Source organism: Dipodomys merriami, unplaced genomic scaffold, assembly GCF_024711535.1.
Source record: "Dipodomys merriami isolate MVZ:Mamm:240054 unplaced genomic scaffold, mDipMer1.0.p SCAF_2, whole genome shotgun sequence".
NCBI classification, from domain to species: domain Eukaryota; kingdom Metazoa; phylum Chordata; class Mammalia; order Rodentia; family Heteromyidae; genus Dipodomys; species Dipodomys merriami.
Window position 1 is genome coordinate 117377258 of NW_027203381.1, and position 23320 is coordinate 117400577.

Consider the following 23320-nt stretch of genomic DNA (forward strand, 5'->3'; position numbering starts at 1 on the left):
CAGAGTAAATGTCTTCCGCAATGGCTTAGCAAAACTTTTCCTGAACTCCATGCCAGGTTCTTGTCAAATAGAGGTTTTTCCACTTATTTAGTGAATGGTTTTCAGTTCTGATTGCTCATTGGAATTTCTGGGGAGCTTTAAAAATAATTCTTGGGCTCTAAACCTCTGTGGCTAGATTCTAGACACTAATATTTTAAACAATATTGAATGTGTAACAAAGGATTGAAAATTGCTTTAGCATTTAGCCAGTCATTAAGACAGTAAATACTTTAGTTGTTGAGACCACCAGAATCTGAACACTGACTTGTCGCTCTTGGTACATAGGCATAGAGTTAGCAAAGCCACTTGGTTACATGTTTCCAAAGGTGGTTTCTAATATAAGACCCACAGATAATGATTTAAAAAAAAATTCTTTATTGAGATTAGGTGATTATACCAACTACACAGTATTGTGGGATAGTGATGCTTAGCTAAAGTCACAAACACATTTTAACATTCCCAAGATGAATTGTCATTATCATAGTCCATAAAGCTTGTGAACCCTACAAACTGAAAATGCAACTGTTTCTTCTAAATAGCGTGATATGTATATTTCTTTCCTTTTGCTTAGTGTCAGCTGTTTCCTCTTTCTCTGTCACTTCCTCCTATCACTGCCCTTGAGTTGCTTAGTTCACTTTGATCCATGTCCAGTGCAGCTGATGGGCCCTCTGCTGTATTTTTTCCCTTGTTTCCCTCTGATTCTGTGCCCTCCTTCTAGATTCCCTTAGATATGCACAGGTATATACCATATGTGGGGTCAAGAACATAGAGTCATCTAAAAATTATACAAGAAGAGGTCCTTTGTTTCTTAAGTCCTGTTTATTTTGTCCTATCTCATTGCATTTTAAATTTAACATCCATATCAGATAATGACTTAAATCTTACTGAAACCAGAGATACTGCATTTTCTCATTCCAAGTTTGATTTTTAGTTAAATATATTTAACTATGAGTGATTTAGATTTAGGAATTTGACTCCATTTTTTTTTCATAATTCAGTATTTCCCAACCTTCAGATCAGAACCATTTAAAGATCAATCTCCGTCCTCAAAATTTTTGGATATATTAGGAAATGTACAACAAGCTTTGTAATTTTCATTTATTTAGATACAAATGGTTGTCTCTGGTTAGTAAAAAGAGGTTTAGAACTACCATTATCTTTTTTTAAAAAAATTTTTTTTGGGGGAGGGTCTGGTCGTGGGGCCTGAACTCTGGGCCTGGGCGCTGTCCCTCAGCTCTTCAGCTCAAGGCTAGCGCTCTACCACTTGAGCCACAACGTCACTTCTGGCTTTTTCTTTTTGCTTATGTGGTGCTGAGGAATCGAACCCAGGCCTCAGGCATGCAAGGCAAGCGCTCTACCACTGAGCCACCTTCCCAGCCCCTCTGATCTATTTGAGAGATGGAGATTGAGAAGATTGTGGTAACCTAGGCTAAAAGACTTAAGGAGAACCCATCTCAACAAACATACCTGTAATCCCAGCTGTGAATGAAGCATGAAGAGGAGCACCTCAGTCCAAGGCCATTTGGGGCAAAGAGCATGAGAACCTTTCTGAAAAAATACTAAAGTGAAAAGGAATGCTTGCAAACATGAGACTGTGTTCAAAATCTCAGTACTTACTGTCTCTCCTCTCACCCCTAAAGAAAGGCTAAGATAATAGAAAAAACCCTGAAAGGATAGAGTTAAAATTCCCTGTAATAAAGTTGATGGCATATTGGATCTTCTACCCATAAAGGTCAGCAAAATGTACCATGAAGTGATAATTAGCTTCCATTGGGGAGACATGTAAAATTCTGGAACTGTTGTTATTAATATAATAGACAACTACATATCTTTCTTCTCTTTTAGGTTGTGAAAGCATATGATCGAGTGGAGCAAGAATGGGTTGCCATTAAAATAATCAAGAACAAGAAAGCATTTTTGAATCAAGCCCAGATTGAAGTTCGACTTCTTGAGCTCATGAACAAACATGACACTGAAATGAAATACTATATAGGTAAACCAAACCTTTTATGCCCAGTTCAGAAGAGAAATTTAAATTAATATTTTTAAAAATCTGAATACTTTGGTTTTTATCTTAAAGTGATTGATTAAAAGTTTCTTTTGAAGAGATTGGATTTATGTTATTTGGTTCAAAATCTGTAGGAATGGTTTATTTCAGAAGATATAAAATGTTGAAACCAATGAGAGTAGTGCCTTTTCCTAAAATTTCAGCTTTTATGTGTCATTCGTTTGCTTTAATTAGTGTGTTGTCTTTACTGGAATCATTATTGTGGTAACTTAGGCATTTCTAACTATCTCAGAAACTCGGTGTGTGATAAAAGCTTTACCTACATTGACTATGGTTACAGACAATTTTGGCAATGTTCAAATCACAATTTCTGGCACTATTTGTCACATTGCCAGCATTAGAAACTGCTAGACTTAGACTTATGGAATTCCTCTATCATCCTAGCCACTATTCAACAGTGTGGTTGGTTAGAGTCCATAAGTGACAGATGGCTTATTTGAGAAGTAATATCTGCGGGGTCTCAGGACTTTGGACTTAGGATGGGAACTTTCTCTGCCTCCCTCAAAATTACAACCCATATAGTTTGGGTATGTTTAACTTACTAGGAAGATGACACACATGATATGTCAAAAATTGAGGTCCTATTTTCAGAAACCCCCAAAAAGAAATTTTATATTTGATAGACCCATATTTAGGTACTTGGATCTAGTTTATTCTGATATGAAAGTCTTAACATTGAAATGATCTAGCTTCTTGTCTCTTCAAATTAATTTTTAAAATTTAGTACATATTTACATGAATGAGATACAAACATATTTTGTGTGTGTGTGTGTGTGTGTGTGTGTGTGTGTATCATACATGCATTGTATACTGGTAAAGTTATGATAGGGATATCTTTCTTCAAACATTTATTGGTAAAGAAAACATCTAAAATCTTGAAATAGGGTGGGAATGTGGCGTAGTAGTAGAGTTCTTGCCTAGCATGCAGTAAGCCCTGGGTTCGATTACTCAGTACCACATACCCAGAAAAAGTTGGAAGTAGTGCTATGGCTCAAGTGGTAAGAGTGCTAGCTAGCCTTGAACACAATTCAAGCCTTAGTACTGGCACATACAAAGTCACAAAGGTACTGGTTAGTTGTTACAGAAAATTCCTGGTATGCACAGTTTTATATATTTATCAGGGCCAACGTGGAGGGCTGCCAAATATGGCCTTGTTCCACAGATCCCAGTTGGCAGGAGGTGGGCCAACAAGGCATTTTTGTGGTGCTTCTTGCCTCTGTCATCTCAATCACACCTTTTTAATTCAGCAATGTGCTTGACTAGTTAAAAAAACTTTCCCTTAGTGCAGGACGCTGATCTTCAAACCTCAGCACAGTTTTCACTGTGCATTTAACATTGTAATGGTATAGATTCTTTTAGAGTCTCTGTGTTACTGTCATCTTAATGGTATATGTAACTTTAATGAAACTTTTTTTTCTCTTCCAGTGCATTTGAAACGCCACTTTATGTTTCGAAACCATCTTTGTTTAGTTTTTGAAATGCTGTCCTACAACCTCTATGACTTGCTGAGGAACACCAATTTCCGAGGGGTCTCTTTGAACCTAACACGAAAGTTTGCACAGCAGATGTGCACTGCACTGCTTTTCCTTGCGACTCCAGAACTTAGTATCATTCACTGTGACCTAAAACCTGAGAACATCCTTCTTTGTAACCCCAAACGCAGCGCAATCAAGATTGTTGACTTTGGCAGTTCTTGTCAGTTGGGGCAAAGGGTAAGTTGTTTTAGAACTTGTAAATTAGACAGTAAACAGTGTACATAGATGTTTGAAATGTTCTTTGTAATATGTTTAGAGTTATGTTCACACTGTTTTAAAAAACTATTTCTGTAATGATACATTGCTTAGCTGACTACTGTCCTTTCTAACATTACAAAAACTATTAATAGTGTGTCTTGAAAAGTCTTAACATTGAAACATTACTATTTCACATTAACTTTTCCATTCTTTTTTTGTATTAGTGAAATTTCTTTTCCTGCTCATTCCTGGCTAGGTTTATAGCTAGTTAACAGGATGGTCTTTGTTATTTCCTGCAAATTATTTTTCAATAGCAAAGCTACCATAGTATGTAAAGTTTAAGTGAACACACCACTTATTGAAAAAGCTCTTAGAATTGGAGTGGGAAGCAAGGTATGTGATTTCATATACATTTAAAAATCAAGTAGTGCTCATGATATGGAAAAAATAGGTTTAAGAGTGGAATATATATGGCCATTTTAAAAGAAATCACAATAGATTTTATAGTTTGGCATTCTTTTTCACTACTTAAACCAAATCATTTCTTCTGTCCTAGTATCAGAGAATCATATTGTTCTGTCCTAATATCAAACACTATTATATTGTCTAGCCAATAGGAGATAACCCTTTTGCTTAGTAAGTTTTAAACTACAGACTGTGTAGACTATAACCTTAAGTATAGATGTTTGGGTCAGAGTCAAGGTGGGAAAACATTGTATTTCAGGAAAAAGTGTATTTCTGTGTATCTCAGCCCTGTAGATAACTAAACAATTGCTCTAACCAAACTGGATAGGTAAATAGTGACAAGTTTGCTTGCTTGCTTTCTTGGATAAGCTGTGAAGTGAGAAATTCTTAGTAGCAATCACTTGGGCCTTGAAATTGGCTTATAAAAGCTTAGATATTTACCTGAAATACTTGGAAACCAGAAGTATTCCAGAATTCAGGGTGTTTTTGATTATGAAATATTTACATAGACATTAACAATTGAATTCCTTTAGTCCCCAAATCTGAAATCTAAAATGCTATAACATTGACATATTTAAGTGCCATTTTTAAATTTTGGGAGTACTTCAAGATTGGTTTTTGTTGATTGGGGTGTTCAACCTGTACTTTTTAGATGGCTTGAATTACCTTTTTACATGTTTTGGTTGATTTGGCTGGTGGTATTTTCCGTGGAATCCCAGGAGCTTCCATGAGTTGTCATGTCTACATGGCTCAAGTGTTATTAGGAAGTTTAGTTAGGATGTCCCTCCCTTCTTCCTTCCTTCCTTCCTTCCTTCCTTCCTTCCTTCCTTCCTTCCTTCCTTCCTTCCTTCCTTCCTTCCTTCCCTCCCTCCCTCCCTCCCTCCCTCCCTCCCTCCCTCCCTCCCTCCCTCCCTCATATCTTTGCTTTAATAATATAGTTTTAGATGCAAATTTGTAGTGACTGTTTGTAAATTGAGTTGATCTGTGAAGATATTTTTAGATTATCTCATTGGTAATACTCTACTTCAAGATTTCCCTTCCCCCAGTAACTCTTTAGATGGAGGCAGGGAGAACAAGGTAGAGAAGCAACTGATCTCAATTGAATCTTTATATATAGTAATATTTATTGGATTTTTATCTGAGAGATAGTAGAGTAGTAATGTCTGAATTAAAGTTTCATTGCACTTGAGATGATTTGACTTCTGATACTAAACACATTATGTAGGTTAGTGTAACTGTAAGTCAGTGTTAGAACCAGGTGCCAGCCAGAGCAGGAAGGAATTATTAATACAGAAAAAGTAATTCTCTATTGTTTTTTCTGTAAGGTATTATATACACAGGAAAAGCCTTTTCTGTTTTCTTTTTGTGTGATGCTTGGGAATAAACCCCGGAATCACACATGCAGGACAAGTGCAGCCCGAGCTGGCCCCAGCACAGCTCAGGCAGCCAGGGTTGCAGCTCAGGCAGGCTTGCCTGTTTGCTGTAAAACTTGCCTCGATGAACAGTTAAGATTGGGTCACAGTAAAGAGTCTGAAATTTTACTTGTTTTTCTTTCATATTCAGCTTACCATCCCCTGGAAATGTTTATTTAATCAATATTCATATTCTAGTGTTTAAAATGTTGTTGTAATGTAAAATCAGTGTTCTTAATCCAAGTTGCTCACAATTACAAACATAATTTGTATTGATTAATACTATTTTGAAATCTCTTTCAGATATATCAGTATATTCAGAGTCGCTTTTATCGGTCTCCAGAGGTGCTACTGGGAATGCCTTACGACCTTGCTATTGACATGTGGTCCCTCGGGTGTATTTTGGTTGAAATGCATACTGGAGAACCTCTGTTCAGCGGTGCCAATGAGGTATATGGTGAAATGTCTAACAATTGTGTCCTTTTCATTCTCAACCATGTTGTCAGAAAGTATTTTTCAGAGGAATTTGCTTGTTTAAAAGCATAGTCCTGGCTGGGAATGTGGCTTAGTTGTAGAGTGCTTGCCTTGTGTGCATGAAGCACTGGGTTTGATTCCTCAGTGCCACATAAACAAAAAAAGCTGGAAATGGTGCTGTGGCTCAAATGGTAGAGCACTAGCCTTGAGCAAATTAAGCTCATGGACAGTGCCTAGGCCCTGAGTTCAAGCCCTAGGACTGGCAAAAAAGAAAAAAAAAAGAAACATAGTCTTTTCTAGCTAATCAGGAGGCTGAGATCTGAGGATCGCGGTTCAAAGCCAGCCCGGGCAGGAAAGTCCGTGAGGTGCTTATCTCCAATAAACTACTCAGAAAAGCCGGAAGTGGCACTCTGGCTCAGTTGGTAGAGTGCTGGCCATGAACAAAAGAAACTCGGGGACAGTGCCCAGGCCCAGAGTTCAAGCCCCAGGACTGGGGCTGGGGAGGTGGGGATGGGGAGAATGACAAAAAAACCCAAAACATAGTCCTGCCAGGCGCCAGTGGCTCACGCCTGTCATCTTAACTACTCAGGAGGCTGAGATCTGAGGATCACGCTTCAAAGCCAGCCTGGGCATGAAAGTCCGTGAGACTCTTATCTCTAATAAACCACTAGAAAACTAGAAGTGGCATTGTGGCTCAAGCAGTAGAGTGCTCACCTTGAGCTGAAGAGTGCAGGGACAGTGCCCAGGCCCAGAGTTCAAGCCCCACCACCGACAAAAACAAACAAAACATAGTCCTTCAGATGTGAGGCCAGTTTTGAATGTATTTCATTTTCTCCCCTTTTTTAATGCCTATCAGATATTATATAAAAGTGAATTTAGAATTAAGTGATGGTAATTAAGATAAATTAATCTGTTAATGAAAGAAAAAGTTTAAGTATGTTTGTATAAGTTATGTAGGTTTTAAGTATATTAACAGAAGCTTAAGTAAATAATAACAAAAGAATAAGATCACCTGAAAAATGGTGTAAACATTGCTGTAAATTTTGGGAGTGTAATTTGAGTGTTAGAGTTTTAGGGTTACTGAGGCAGTGTCAATCTGCAGACCATGGGTTTTTCCTTGGTTGTTCCTAAGATTTTGGAGGTGGGTCAGAAGCAGTGTCTGGGAGGGCAAGGACAATTCCTTGAGCTTCAGTTTGTTTTAAAGCTATCTGCTTGTGGGTTTTTTTGTTTTGTAGGGGGATGTAGGAGTACTGGGGTTTGAGCTTTGTACTTGTTAGGCAGGTTCTACTGCTGAGCCCCACTTCTAGCCCCTTTCCCCTAGTTATTTCGCTTCCTACTTAGGCATGTGTTTGGCCATGAAACTGCCCGTCTTAGGTTTCCAGTGTAACTGGGGTGACAGTCACACAGCTGTGCCAGCATTTTCTCTTAAGATGTAGTTCTATAGACTTTTCTATCCGAGCTGGTCTGGAACCTTGGACCTCCCGATCTTAGCTTCCTGTGGTAGCTAGGATGACAAGTGTACACTACCTTGCCAGGTTTTTTTTTTCGTTTGTTCAAAAGAAAAATAGACCATCGTAGATATTGATTGAGCTACCGGAGTTTGAACTCTGGACCCTGTACTTTCAAGGTAGATGCTCTACTTGTCCCCAACCCAACCAGATGTTGGTCATAGTTTTCATTTACAATTGATAAGAGAAAGGCTAAAGACACTTAATGGCTTCCTTTCTATCATTGTTTTTTTGTTTTTGTTTTTTTTTTTAAATGAAGTCTCACTGTGTTGTTTAGATTGGCCTGGAATTTCTGGGCTCAAATGAATCACCCATTGTTGCTGAGACTACAGGCATGCAATCATGCTTGGCCTCCATCCTTTTTAATTGAGCATTCTTTGTCAACAAGGATAACTGTGATAATATGCACTATAAGTAATATTGTTCCATGAAATAGTTACTTTTCTTCATCTAAAACATTGTTAGGATCCCTTGCAATTCGGTAGCATCTCGTCTGTACCTTGTCAAAACCAAAATCATTTGAGTCGAGTAACTCACACTCCAATACAGGTTTTTCTGCAACACTTCTTGTTTTCCTCTTCCTTTACTCATGACCATAGCTATTGTCCCTTAAAAATGTCAACGTCAGGCCTATTCCAGGCCCTGTGTATTTGTTTCTTTCTGTGCCCAAGATGCTGTTTCATAGTTATTTCTTGGCTCCTTCCTACATTGGCTCAAGTCCATGGTCAACTATCACCTTCTTGGCAAAGCTTTTCATAACACTACATTAAATGTAGTTGCAATGTCCCTTTTCCTACCCCCTTTTAATTCCTCCATACTTCTTAGCCATGATGTAGTAGAAAATACTTAATTACCGTAGTCTCTCTGTAACTGCAGGTGCCACATCTTTGGATTCAACTAACTGCAGGTCCAGATAGATGGGAAAAAAGTTACATATGTACCAAACAAAAGATTTCCCAAAGAAAACAGTGCAATGCTCATTTTTATAGCATATATTTACACAGGAATTATAAATCACCTAGAAATGATTTAAAGTGTATGCAAATTTTATGTCATTTCTTATGAAGAATTTGAATATCCTTTGGTTTTGGTGTTGGAAGGTGCTGTTCCTGCCTAGAATCAATCCCCTCAAAGATAATTGAGGGATAACTGTTCTTTTATTTCGAGTGTCTCTTATAAAAGTATTTTTTTCTCATTCTAGAATTTGAACTCAGTCTGGAGCTTGCTATGCTGGGCATCTACCATTTAGTCACATCACCAGCCCTTTTTGCTTTAGTTATTTTTCAAATAGGAGCTATGCATGATCAATACCAACCATGATTCTCCTATTTACTCCTCCCATGTAGTTGGGATAACAGGCACACAGCACAATACAGTTTCTGTTCATTGAAATGAACTTCTATTGATCTTGTGAACTTCCAAGTCTGACCTCTTGATTACTAGGATTACAAGCTTTGAGGCACTATGTGTGACTGTAAACTTATTTGACAGCTGTTAAGTGTTATCTTTTATTACTAAGCATGGTTTCTGGCAGGTTAGTAGGCATTCAATAGTTGAATGAATTAATTAGTGTTTCAAAAATTACTTTAATTGGGTCTGTATTTTATTAAGCTGTAAGATTTTTATTGATTAAAAGATAAACAAACTTTCTAAAAACTCCATATCTAGGGCAACCTGGCACAGTGTAGATTTGTACTTTTTTTGGGGGGGGGTCCAGTCGTGGGGCCTGAACTCTGGGCCTGGGCACTGTCCCACAGCTCTTTAGCTCAAGGCTAGCGCTCTACCACTTGAGCCACAGTGCCACTTCCGGCTTTTTTCTCTTTACTTATGTGGTACTGAGGAATCGAACCTAGGGCCTCATGCATGCAAGGCAAGCGCTCTACCACTGAGCCATCTTCCCAGCCCAGGTTTGTACTTTTATTTATGAACTGTCTACCCCTCTCTTCTCTGAAGTGTTTGGTCCCAGCAGGAAAGGAGCTATGTTTTTTTGTAATACACTTCCTAGAAGGATACTTGGCACATAAGATATGCTTTATTTATTTATTTATTTATTTATTTATTTATTTATGAATTAACTGATCAGAAAAGGATAATATACAATAGAAACTTTACAAGCTTTATTTTTGTTTTTCATACAGGTAGACCAGATGAATAAAATAGTGGAAGTTCTGGGCATTCCACCTGCTCATATTCTTGACCAAGCACCAAAAGCAAGAAAGTTCTTTGAGAAATTGCCAGATGGCACTTGGAACTTGAAGAAGACCAAAGATGGAAAACGGGTAAAATATGAGTAGTGGATTATGGCTGGCCCTATTCTCTCTCCCCTCCCCCATCCCCTCCCTTTCTATCAGATCTGTTATTTTGTTTTAATTTTTTTTTTTTTAAGTAGGTCAGCTTGAACTCTGGCCTGGGCACTGTCCCTCACTCTTCAGCTCAAGGCTAGTGCTCTGCCACTTTAGACACAGCCCCACTTCTGTTTTTCTGATGATTTATTGGAGACAAGAGTTTCATGGACTTTCCTGCCTAGGCTGACTTTGAACTATGGTCCTCAGATCTCAGCCTCCTGAGTAGCTAGGATCACAGGCGGGAGCCACCAGTACCTGGCAGATCTGTTATTTTTATACATCTTGTTTTTGTTGTTGTTGTTGTTGTTGTTTGGGGGGGGGGGCTGAACTCTGGGCCTGGGCGCTGTCCCTCAGCTCTTCAGCTCAAGACTAGCGCTCTACCACTTGAGCCACAGCGCCGCTCCCGGCTTTTTCTGTGTATGTGGTGCTGAGGAATTGAACCCAGGGCTTCATGCATGCAAGGCAAGCACTCTATCACTGAGCCACCTTCCCAGCCGAATACATCTCGTTTTTTTACTTTACTGGAAATCATTGTTAGAGTGAATGAGTTCTTTGATAACTTAACTAGATAGTTCGTTCAAAAGTTGAATTTAATTAGACCAATGTTAGCTTTAATGATAGAGGTTCTTCTCTTTATGGCTTCATTAAAAAACAAAACAACAGCGAAAAGGCCTAAATACTTGTTTAGAATCAATAAATTTGACTTTCTCACACCTTGGACATACAGTGAAGTCAGAGTTAATAATTTCAGCTGTAAATAGAATAAGTCATAAATGAAGTAAAAGATTCACTTTTTAAAAAGTTCTTTGGTAAAATATGTGACATGAGTTTTGAGTTTAACCAGTTTATGATGGTTTTCAAGGATATATGAACCGGCTGTAGGATCTTCCTGATGGATTCAATTCCTGGTTTATTGACCTGGATTACAGGTCAATTGCAGGGGTGGGGGACCTTCCAAGTGAGGCTTTTGGAATGTTAGGATTGTTTTGGTAATTTTTTTCTATGGACTTTTCTGATACCTTAATAGAGCAAGTGATGGCAATTTTGTTTCATGTGTATACAAATTGCAGTCTAGTTGTCCTTACTACCGAGTGTATAGTGAGTCTAATGTACAAGGATATGATTGGATATAGGGCACCTACATTCACCTGTCATTGTAGTTTTGTCCTCACATTTTAGTGGTGCTGCCACCAGGTGTCATTTTCAGTGAACTGAAGACTAGGCTGCTTTAATTCACTTTCACTTAGCTGTGGAAACCTAACTTTCCCCAGATTTATGTTTTGAGACATCAACTTTGATCATGTTTGATCTGGTGGTTTCTGTTCTGTTGATTCTTGCCCTCAATTGTGTTCTTTTACTTTCTGGGTTGGCTTTACAGTTTTTCTAAACTCTTATTATAAAAGCTTAGATTACTTATTTAGAACTTTCTTCACTTACAGTATCAATTTTCCTCTAATCACTGCATTAACTTAATTGCAACTTATGCTATATTTTAATATTCATTTTGATATCTTTTTTAGTTTCTTTTGATAGCATCTTTAATCTACTTAGAAATTAGTTACATAATATTTGAGTTCTTAGATATATTAACGTAGTTGAGTAGCAATGTGATTGTAAAACATGATTATGCCCACTTAAAATTCACTGGAGGGCTAGGAAGGTGGCCCAGTGGTAGAGTACTTGCCTTGCATGCATAAGGCTCTGGGTTCAATTCCTCAGCACCACATAAGCAAAAAAAAAAAAAAAAAAAAAAAAAAGCCGGGCGCTGGTGGCTCACGCCTGTAATCCTAGCTACTTAGGAGGCTGAGATTTGAGGATCGCGGTTCAAAGCCAGCCCGGGCAAGAAAGACCATGAGACTCCTATCTCCAATAAACCACCAGAAAACCGGAAGTGGCGCTGTAGCTCAAGTGGTAGAGCGCTCGCCTTGAGCTGAAGAGCTGAGGGACAGCGCCCAGGCCCAGAGTTCAAGCCCCACGACCGACAAAAAAAAAAAAAAAAAATGCCAGAAGTGGTACTGTGGCTCCAGTGGTAGAGCCCTAGTCTTGCGCTGAAGAGCTCAGGGACAGCACCCCTGCCCAGAGTTCAGCCCCATGACTGACCAAAAAAACTAAAAAAATCACTGGAATTTGTTTTTAGACTAAACTGTCTTGGTGGCTATTTTATATACATTTGACAGAAATTATACTTTCTGTTGTAATGGTCTTCAATTATCAATATGTAAGCCAAGTCGCTTAATATTTGTCTTTATATTATGTATGAGGTATGTTTGTGTGTGTTGTCAATAATAGAGGGCAGGCATTAAACTTCAGAGGTAATTTTTGGCTTGTTTCAGTTTCCCTGTACCTGTATTGTAGTTGTATACCCATGTAGTACTACTGTATGGTTTCTGGTAATTGACCTTTTTAATCATTATGGATTACTTTCCTTTAGTCTGTCTTTAAATTTCCTTTGAGATTATTATAGTCATACATTGTTTCTTAACATTTTATGATGTAATTTTTTTTTTTTTTTGGTGGCACTACTGGGGCTTGAGCTCAGGGACTGGTTGATGTCCCTTTGCTTTTTCACTCAAGACTGCTCCATTACCACCTGAGCCACAGCTCCACTTTCAGCTTTTTTGGTGGTTAATTGGAAATAGGAGTCTCACAGACTTTCCAGCCTAGCCTGGATTCAAACTTGTGATCCTGAGATCTCAGCCCATTGAGTAGCCAGAATTATAGGCCTGTGCTACTGGTGCCTGCTAGGAAATGTTGTTTTTTTTTTTAATTTAGTCTGATAATTGTCCTTTACAATGAATATTCAGCTTACATAATTATTAAAAGCTTTGGATTTAAGATATTTCTTGTTGGCGTATTATTTTCAATGTTCTTTATTTTCTATTCTTTCTTTCTTGCTTCCATTAGGTTTATTGAGTTCTTTTTGGTACATTATTTCATCTCTCTTGACTTGTTACTAGTTCTTCCATTTACAATTTTAAGTGTTACTTTTATAATATGCACATTTTTTTTTTTTTTTTTTTGTCGGTCATCCGGCTTGAACTCTGGGCCTGGGCGCTGTCCCTCAGCTCTTCAGCTCAAGGCGAGCGCTCTACCACTTGAGCTACAGCGCCACTTCTGGTTTTCTGGTGGTTTATTGGAGATAGGAGTCTCACGGTCTCTCCTGCCCGGGCTGGCTTTGAACCACGATCCTCAGATCTCAGCCTCCTGAGTAGCTAGGATTACAGGCGTGAGCCACCAGCGCCCGGCTATAATATGCACATTTTACATCAGTTTACCTTCACATAATGTATGATGATAATGACCACGAATTTCTCCCTTGTAACTTCTTGTGCACTTCTGTATTTTACATAACAAAAACCTCCAAACACATTATCAGTTGTTTAAATGAAAAGAAAAACAAAATAGACCTTTATGGACATTTTAAAATACAAAAGGATAATGATAATATGAAGATTTTTTAATATTTATCCATATATTTGTCCTGCCTACTACTCTTCATTTGAAGCTTCTGTCGTTCCAGGCTTATATTTGGTACTATTTTCCTTCAGCCTGAAGAGCTTTCCTTTTTTATTTATTTGGTTTTTTAGTGAATGGCTTCTGACAAATTCAGCCATCTTCCTTTGAAAATATCTTTATTTACTGACAAAATATATCTATGAGTGTATGATTCTAGATTGGTTTTCTTTTTCTCCCCCCTCCCTGAATTTTTTTGGGGGGTGGGGGGTGGATTACATCTCTGTCTCTGTCTCTCCCTCCCTCCCTCCCCTCTCTTCCAGCCCTTCCCTTCCCTGCCATGTTCCTTCCTCCACTCTCCCTCTCCCCCTTTCTTTCTCTTCCTTTCTCTTTCCTCCCTCACTTTCTCTCTCCCCCTCCCACTCTCTTTCCTCCTCTTTCTCTCCTGTCCCTCTCTTTCCTTCTCTCCTCTCTTTCTCTCCTCCTCTCTCCTTCTCCCTCTTTCCATCTCCCTCTTTCTCTCCTCCTCTTTCCTTCTCCCTTCCCACTCTCCTTTCCCCTCTTCCCATTTCTCCTCTCCCCTTATGTCCCCCCCCCCTTCCTCCCTCCCTTCCTTGGCCATCTTGTCTTCTTGAACTGAAGTTTGAATTCAAGGCTTTGCTCTTTCTACTCAGACTGCAATTACATTATTACTGAAGAGATCAGTAGCTATTTTTAGCATGGTTTTTCTATCTGTAGTGTTTTACCTCTCTATCTCCAAACTGATACATGTTTTATCTTTGATTTTCTGCAGTTTGATTATTATGTATTTATGTACTGTCTTCTCATGTGTTTATTCTTATTAGAAGTCATTGAAATTCTTGAATCTGTAGATTCATTTCTTTTATCAGGGGTTTTTTTTTTTTATTCTCATACTATCTTTTAAAGTGCTTATTCAGCTCAATCTTCTAGTTCTCAGTGTTAAAATGCTTGTTACCCAGGAATCTGTGGCTCATTTGTTTCATTCTTCTTTCCTTTGTGAGGTGTTCTATTTGTTTTTGCTTTTAAGATAAACTTGCTGTTTAGTCTATGCTGGCCTGGGAAATGTTCTCAGTCTCTGTCTCAACCTCCTTAGTGTTGTATTCCTTTACTCTTTCATCAGACCTGGCTTTTTGTGTGTGTTTCTGGAGTTAGTATTATTTCTTTGGTTATCTACTCATTGTTGTTTTTCTTTTTCCCTCTTATTCTGAGAACCAGGCATCAGTAGCTCACACCTATAATCCTACTCAGGATACTAAGATCTTGAGGCTCCGGTTCAAAGCCAGCCCAGGCAGGAAACTACTAAAAACCCAGTAATGGTGTTGTGGCTCAAAGTGGTAGAGAACTAGCCTTGAACAGGGACAGTGCCCAGGCCTGAGTTCAAGTCTCAGGATTGGCACAAGACAAGGTAAAGCATAACTTTCAGTAGTTTCTTCACTTGTATATTAGTTTCGTTCCTTTTATTTAAAAGTAATTTTTCTTTCCTGAGAAGCCCATCTGGTTGTCTTTATTTAAAACTACATTGTCTTTAAATTTCTTACAGTTAAGTACCTTTTAAACTAATTACCATATCTAGACCATTAATCCGGATTTTCTGTTAACATTTTATCTAAATTTTCACTGTTTTGTAAGTTGAGTTGGGTTTTTTTCTGTCCAGTTTTTTACTGCATGTCAAACTATTGAGATAGAAACAAATCATGTTTCCCATTGGAAACAGATCTGTGGGGCCAAGTCAGTCTCATGTACGATTCAGTTGAAACGGTGCTTTGTTTATTTGATGTTAATTCTCTTCTCCAATGTCCGATGAATGAGCTCCTGTCCCTATTACTGCTTACCTCACAATTGCACACCTAACTCTCAAGGCTGTTCCCCTTCCCTCTTGCCTGTCCACATTTGGCTGTCAGAAGATGGTTCATAGCTGGTCTACAGTGCCCACGGCGGTGGCATGCTTGCCTCTCTTTATAGGTTTCTCCTCTCCCTGGAGAAGCTGTGTGGCTCAGTAGAAAGTGGCTAGCCTCGCCTGAGCACAGCACTGGGTTGGATACCTAGTACAGAGGGGAAAATGAAAGAGGCTTTACATTTTCTAGAATTCAATTAATTCTGGTTTCTTTGCGCCTTCTAATGGTTTTATAAAAAAGCAATGATTTTAATCCCTTGTCGTCGTATAGCTGTTTCCTTTCCCTTTTCTGCATGCGTGTGTGCATGTGCACGTGTATACATTGGACCTGGGCTTGAACTTGAGGCCTGTGCTCTCACTTAGCTTTTCTTTGCTCCAAGGCTGGCACTCTGTCACTTGAGCCACACCTCCACTACCAGCTTTTGTTTTTCTTTTTTTCCCCCCTTTTGCTACCTAATTGCATGTAAGAAAGAGTCTCATGGACTCTTCTGTCTTGGGCTGGCTTTGAGCCTCGATCCTCATAGCCCAGCCTCATGAGTAGAGCCAAGCTTCAGCTCTTTTTTGTGCTGGTTATTTTTGACATTGGGTCTTGTTTCTGACTGGGGCACGCAACTGGACGGTGCTATGCCTATTTTATGTTTTTTATCATCGGCGAATAGATGTGCACTATTAGGTCCAGTTCTTGCTTAGTAAGAGTTCTTGAAAACCTAGATATTTGGACTGGCTTCCAACTGGAGTTCCCCTAGACTTAGTCTCTGCAGAAGCTAGGGTTATAGGCAGACTTTTTGTTTTGTTTTTAGAATGGAAACAGTCACTTCCCAAGTTTCTACATTGTAACTGGAAACAAATCCAATGTTACCATTCTGAATGCAAAAGATTTTGAGTGTTACAGTATTGTATTGAAAAGCATTTTGGGAAAATCTCAACACATGCCAGAAGCAATTTATTCTGAAACATTTTGTAAACTGTTCCTGTAAGCAGGTTGGGTAGAGGAGTTTCTTTTCTTAGAACATACTTGTGGCCACCTTTATGGAAGCAGCACCGCACTTTCTCAGACCCAGTAGTATAGCTAGGCTTAGCACACCTCCTCTGGAGAGCCGTCAGTGGGTTCTGCTTTGTGCGCCTTTGCCACACATGCTATTTGCTTGTGTTTTGTTAGTTTTTATAACCTTGAAAAGAGAACAAACATTTCTAGTTCGAGCTATTCAGAAGTAGGCTCTGGGTCATTCCTTAGTTTGCCAACGCCTGCTCTATGTTACCTTCATAGTCAATTTGGGTTATGAAATTTGTTTAATTTCTTTGGCCACAGTGCATTCAAATAATATTGTGTAAATAGGCAGAGGATCAAACTCCATGAAGTTCCTTTCCAGGTAAAGGAATCTGCATACAAAATACTAGAATATTTGGGGACAAATTATGCAAGTTGTTACGTATTCCATAAGATTTAGAGGAAGTCTTTGTTTCTTCTCTTACAGGAGTACAAACCACCAGGAACCCGTAAACTTCATAATATTCTTGGAGTAGAAACAGGAGGACCTGGTGGGCGACGTGCTGGGGAGTCGGGTCATACAGTAGCTGACTACTTGAAGTTCAAAGACCTCATTTTAAGGATGCTTGATTATGACCCCAAAACTCGGATTCAACCTTACTATGCCCTGCAGCACAGCTTTTTCAAGAAAACAGCTGATGAAGGTACAAATACAAGCAACAGTGTGTCCACGAGCCCTGCCATGGAGCAGTCCCAGTCTTCAGGCACCACCTCCAGCACATCGTCAAGCTCAGGTCTGTACTTTGTGCTGGTGTAGGCTTGTACGGGTTTTAAAATGTTGATAGGGCTGGGAACGTGGCTTAGTGCTAGAGTGCTTGCGTAGTGTGCATGAAGCTCCAGGTTCGATTCCTCAGTGCCACATAAACAGAAAAACCGAAAGTGGCACTGTGGCTCAAGTGATAGAGTGCTAACCTTGAGCAAAAAAAAACTCAGGGCCAGCGCCCAGGCCCTGAGTTCAAGCCCCAGGACTGGCAAAAAAAAAAAAAAAAAACGTTTATAAAATTGTAAGTACTTGACAGGTTCAGTCTCTCATCCTGGGGCCTGGGGAGAGCAGCTGTTAGGTATTTGTTGTAGTTAGTGGTAAGGCTACCTCCTGCATGCAGTAGTCTACCCACTAATTGGAAACAAAATTACTGGCTAAGAATTTAGTTGTTTTTGAAATAGAATTATTTTTCCACACATTCTCAAGTTTTTCCCTTAGTTAAACTTGTATTAGTTTAGTGTTGGTGTAAGAGGACAGCTCTCGGCAGAGAGAGAATCCAATGACTTGCTAGTCTGCTTTAAGGTAATATTACATATTTCTGTTGTTGGTTGGGTTTTTTGTTTCGTTTGTTGGGTGTTTTTTTGGTGCCATCCCTTCAGGTTTAATATATGGTTTTTAATAACAACTTGAGCATAACTAACTTGAAACTCACGAGTGACCTGCTGTTGTGCTGTTCAAGGTGGATCATCAGGGACAAGCAACAGTGGGAGAGCCAGGTCGGACCCAACACACCAGCATCGGCACAGCGGGGGCCACTTCACAGCTGCTGTCCAGGCCATGGACTGTGAGACCCACAGTCCCCAGGTGAGCGCGCGTTGCACTGCTCGCCTCAGAGCACTGTGTGACAAGTGCCTTAGGACGACTACCGCATTCACGGTGGCCTGAGCTCTCAGGAAAGACAACGTCTTCCTATCTAATAAACCACACTGGGTCATTTCCTACCACTTTAAAAGTGGCTAACATTCGTTTAGGACATATCAGTCATTATTTCAAACGTTTTCTCCCTGTATCACGTACCTCACCACAGCAACTTTGTTTGAGCTTTATGTAGTCTCTCTCTGTCTCTGTCTCTGCCTTTACCCCCTCTTCATTTGAACTCAGGGCCTCGTGGTTGCTAGTTGGGTCTTCTGCCACTTGAGCCACATGCTCTGCCCTTTTGGGTGCTACTGGAGTGTGAACTCAGGCCTTTTCTCGTGAGGCTGGTTTAGTTGCAGTTCTGTTTTTCCCTGATTGTTTTTCGGATAGAGTCTAACAACCCACTCAGGTGTGCCTGAATTGCAATCGTTCTGCTGTAAGCTTCCTGTGCTTGAGAAGACAGATGTGTGTCGTCCCTCTGTGGAGGCAGCTAGCCTGCACCTGGTCTCCGCATCCCATGTAGCTTAGGATGATAGTGTGTACAGCTGCGTCCAGTTATGAGTTGAGGTGTGTGACCAGGCTAGCCTCAAACCACAAACCTCTGAATCTCAGCCTCCCAATTAGCTGCTATCATAGGTGTGAGCCACTTGGCGCCTAGCTTAGGGTTTTGCATTTTGCCCAGGCTGGCCTGGACCATGGTCTTCCTTTTTGGTTCCACATAGCTATTATGACAAGCAAGTGCAATGCACCCCCTTCCTTCCACTGGTTGAGTTGAATCTTACGAACTTTTACCCAAGTAAAAAGTTCAAGCCGACCTTGAACTGTGATCCTCCCAGTGTCAGCCTCCCAGGTAACCAGGTGTACAGGTGTGGTCTACTACCCATCTTAAGCTTCACTAGTTCCAATCTCCATTTTGCTATGGGAACTGATACTCCATGGGTTAAGCAACTTTATCTGGGCTGTCACCTCAGTTCATCCTGCCTCTCCTGGTCTTATATCCTTAAAGTGCTGGTGTCTGATTCTTTGTTAGTTGGATTTTACCCTCTATTGTTTTGTATATTGAACTTGTAAAAGAATCGAGTTAAGTAATTTTTAAAATCAGTATGAAGCAGATGATAAGGACGTTTCAGTGAGTATAAACTATTGTTCATACTGTGTGCTACACTATGGAGGTAGGTCTGTTGCTCAATAGCCGAAGTGAGCCTGAGTCTGCACTGGCTCATTGCTGCCGCAGAGGGTCACATCAGCGACAGTGTCGTCACTGTTAGTGAACACTCAGCATCCTCTAATCATTGTAAACTTCTCCATACTCTCTCTGGCACTCTGATATACCTTTCTTGAACTCGGCCTTGTACTCTGAATTGGTGTTTTTGCTCACAGCTGGTACTCTGTCAACTCTGTCATTGAACCATGCCTCCAGCCCTAAAGTGCAGGCTGCTTTGAATCCCTGGATCTCTTCTCTGCAGCACCTCCTTCCCCTCACTTCGTATCATTAAAATATGCTCCGGCCTTTTGTCACCTATCCCCTTTTTACTAGAAAGAAATGTGTTGCTTCTTGTCAAAGGCCAGATGCACCGAGGGCACTGTCTTCTAGGGACTGTGCCCCTGGCGTCCCGCGGACTCCATGTCTTCAGCCTCTTCTACCTGCTTGCTTCTTTCGAGTGATCTCTCCATGGGAAGTAGCCTTCTCTAGCCCCTCGTCTTTCTTATCCCACACTTCTGCCACCTCCCCTTTCACCCTTTAAGGACTCTTTGGCTCATTGCACTTAGCTTCCCACTGCCAGTATCAGTGGTAGCCTTTCCCCGATGAGTCGGGGGACACCGTAATGCTCTTCCTCTACATTCCTCAGCTGCCCCGGGCAGTGTTCACTTCTCCCCCAACCTCTGAAACACTCACCTGGTTTCCCTGGTAGTATGCTTCTCTGTTCCCCTATTTCTCTACCTTCCATACCTGCTCCTGTTTTGACTTGCTTTGATTTGCTGAATGTTCAGCATCTGAATTAGTTTTACTATTTCCACTTGACTTTCCTGTGACCACTCTCTATAGCCTTTCCTGCTGTGGAGAACATCATGACAGGTCTTCCAGAGTCTCATTTCATTCACCTATCAGCACTCTACTTTCTCTGAAGCCAGTGAGTGCTACTAAAGCAATCTTATTTTGCCACTCACCCTACTTTAAACTAGACTTGTGTTTCCCTTGTACCTAAAATTAAAATTTAGAACTTACCAAGGTGGCAGTGATTTCATGATTTGGTTCTTAATTAGACCGTGTGTGTGTGTGTGTGTGTGTGTGTGTGTGTGTGTGTGTGTGTGTGTGTGTGTGTGTGTGTGTGTGTGTGTGTGTGTGTGTGTGTGTGTGTGTGTGTGTGTGTGTGTGCGTGCGTGCGTGCGTGCGCGCGCGGCGCGCACTAGGACTTAAACTCAGGGCCTGGGCACTGCCCCTGAGTTTTTGTACTCAGGGTTAGTGCTCTACCACTTGAGCCATAACTCCACTTTGAGCTTTTTGGTTAGTTAAAATTAAGAGTCTCGTGAACTTTTTCTGCCTGGGCTGGCTTCAAATCATGATCCTCAGATCTCAGCCTCCTGAGTAGCTAGGATTGCAGGCGGGAGCCACCAGCACCCAACTAAATCATTCTTTAGCTCTGCACTTACCTTCTTCTCTTCTCATATTGCACTTACTCAAGGTTTGCAATCTTAGTATCTCTTTATTCCCCCTTCTAATCTTCCCCTCTCTTCTTGAATTGCCTGTATTCTTTGCCTAGAAAGTATTATTTTCCCCCACTTTTCTTGGTGATGATGTGCTTCAAATCTTAAATGTCATTCATACTTCCAAAGTCTGTCTTCTTCCTTTCACTCTTCCAGATATATTAAGTGCCATAAACACATGAAAAGTACCTAGTGCTGGGTGCTTGGGCCTCGCAATTCAGGAGGCTGATCTGAGGATCTAGATTCAAAGCCAGCCTTGGCAGGACAGTGGAGCAAGCTGTGGCTGGAGTGCTAGCCTTGAGCACAAAGCAGCCCAGGGACAGCGCAGGGGAGTACTTTCCACCTGTATTTGACAGAAGTCAATATTTTCCTCAAATCCTTTCTTATTTAATTTTTATTGTTGTAGAGGTGGGGTCTTGCTCATTTGCTTTAGCTGAACTTCAACTCACAGTCCTCTCTGCTTCAGCTCCCTAAGTAGTTGGGGTACAAGTGTACAACCACTACCTAGCATGTTAATTTAATTTTTGGTAGTTGATACAATCAGATCACGGGAAAAAAAAGTTACATATCCTAGCTACTCAGGAGGCTGAGATCTAAGGATTTCGGCTCAAAGTCAGCCCAGGCAGGAAAGTCTGTGAGATTCTTATCTCCAGTTAACCACCAGAAAACTGGAAGTGGTGCTGTGGCTCAAAGTGGTAGAACACTAGCCTTGAGCGAAAGAGCTCAAGGACATCACCGGGCCCTGAGTTCAAGCCCCATGACTGACTTAAAAAAAAAAAAAAAAAAGTTAAATACAAAAGAGGATTCAGTGAAAAATTTTCCCATCCCAAATCATCTAGCCACCTAATTTTTAGTAAAAACTAGTGTACAAGGTTTTTTTTAAGAAAAAAAAAAACCATACTATCATTTGTTATAACAAAAAGATTGGAAACAGTCTTTTTGGAAACAATATCAAATATATAGGGGACTAGTGAAATGAAGCATAAGTAACAACCTTCTATGAATTCATAGAAAGAGCTGCAAATTATATGGCAAACTTGTTGGAAAATCAAGACTTTGAAAATGTGTAGGGATGAGTATTGTACCTAAGGTACAGCATATGGAGATCTGATGGAAAACATGCACTTGAATTTACTTGCACTGTCATAAAATGCCTCCAGAAAGGATAGCAAAACTATTAATATCTCATTCACCCATGCAATTTGTCTGTATACATTTCTGTATGCAATTGGAAGTAAAATTGCTAAGTCAAAGAGTGAGGTGAGTTGTCATTTAGATAACTGTCAATTTATCAACTATCAAATTATCTTCTATATGCTTCTTCAGCTCCTCAGAGACATGTAGAGTCAGTATTTAAAGCATCATGCTCTGGGCACCAGTTGCTCACATCTATAATCTTAGCTACTCAGAAGCCTGAAATCTGAGGATACCAGTTCAAAGCCATCTGAGGCAGGAAAGTCCTTAAGACTTACCTCCAATTAACCACCAAAAAGCCAGAAGTGGAGGTGTGGCTTATGTTAAAAAGTGCCAGCCTTGAGCTAAAATTCTAAGCACTCGAGGCCCTGAATTTAAACTCTGGTATTGGCGTATCTGTGTATGCACACAGACATGTGTGCACATATGCACACACACATACAACCCTGGGGAGCCATAACCTTGAGGACACTTGCTTAGCATGTGCGAGGCCCTGGGCCAGATTCCCAGCACTGCATCCCATACGCTTGCCCTCCTCTCCCCTCCCCTCCAGTTTTCTTTTTCACTGAAAACTTTACAGTTTATAGCCTCATTTTATCTGCAGATTCCTGTGTGGCCAGAAAATATTAAAATGGAAAATTCCAGAAATAATTGTTGGGTTTTTGTTGTTTTTTGCCAGTACTGGGTCTTGAACTCAAGGCCTGGGTGCTTAGCTTTTTTTTGTTCAAGGCTGGCACTCTACCATTTGAGCCACAGTTTACTTCTGACTTTTTGGTCACAGACTTACCAGCCTGGTATGGCCTTTGCACCATGATCCTCAGATCTCAGCCTCCTGAGTGGTAGGCTTAAAGGTGGGAGCTACTGGTACCTGGCAGAAATAGAATTGTTTTCAATTGTGTATGCTTGAGTAGTGTGGCGGCATCTCACACACTCCTGCTCTCTGTCGCTCTGTCCAGCTTTCTCCACGTTGCACCCACTCCCTGTGTACTGTCATAGAGGGGACGCCTGAGGTGTCGGTGACAGTGGGTCTGTCACACGCTTGTTTTCCATTAGCAAATGTTCTCAGTAACAGTTTCAGAGCACACATGTGATGATGCTGGCGATTCCGATAGGCCACAGAGAATCTCTCACGTGCTTGTAGCTTCCCTTAGTGAAAATGTCAAAGTACTATAAGGTGTTTTGAGAGAGGCCATTTACTAGAACTTTGACTGCAGTGTAGTATTATGATTGTACTGTTATTATCAGCTATTATTGCTAAACTCCTACCATGCTGAATGTGTACATGAAGCTTTATCACAGGTATACAGACACGGCACAGTGCCCTCCATAGTGGTGGGATCTG

At 40.4% G+C, this 23320-nt stretch overlaps 1 protein-coding gene across 4 annotated transcripts in view; it reads left to right on the top strand.

The window, feature by feature from the left end:
* The window catches only part of Dyrk1a (dual specificity tyrosine phosphorylation regulated kinase 1A), a 132513-nt gene that overhangs the window by 103685 nt on the left and 5508 nt on the right, over positions 1 to 23320 (top strand). For all 4 annotated transcript variants that reach the window (XM_070030673.1, XM_070030671.1, XM_070030674.1 and 1 more), the window contains exons 6-11: positions 1885 to 2032; positions 3533 to 3819; positions 6021 to 6167; positions 9838 to 9978; positions 16888 to 17194; positions 17903 to 18027. In XM_070030673.1, the coding sequence (XP_069886774.1) occupies positions 1885 to 2032; positions 3533 to 3819; positions 6021 to 6167; positions 9838 to 9978; positions 16888 to 17194; positions 17903 to 18027 (1155 nt within the window). The remainder of the gene's footprint in view (positions 1 to 1884; positions 2033 to 3532; positions 3820 to 6020; positions 6168 to 9837; positions 9979 to 16887; positions 17195 to 17902; positions 18028 to 23320) is intronic.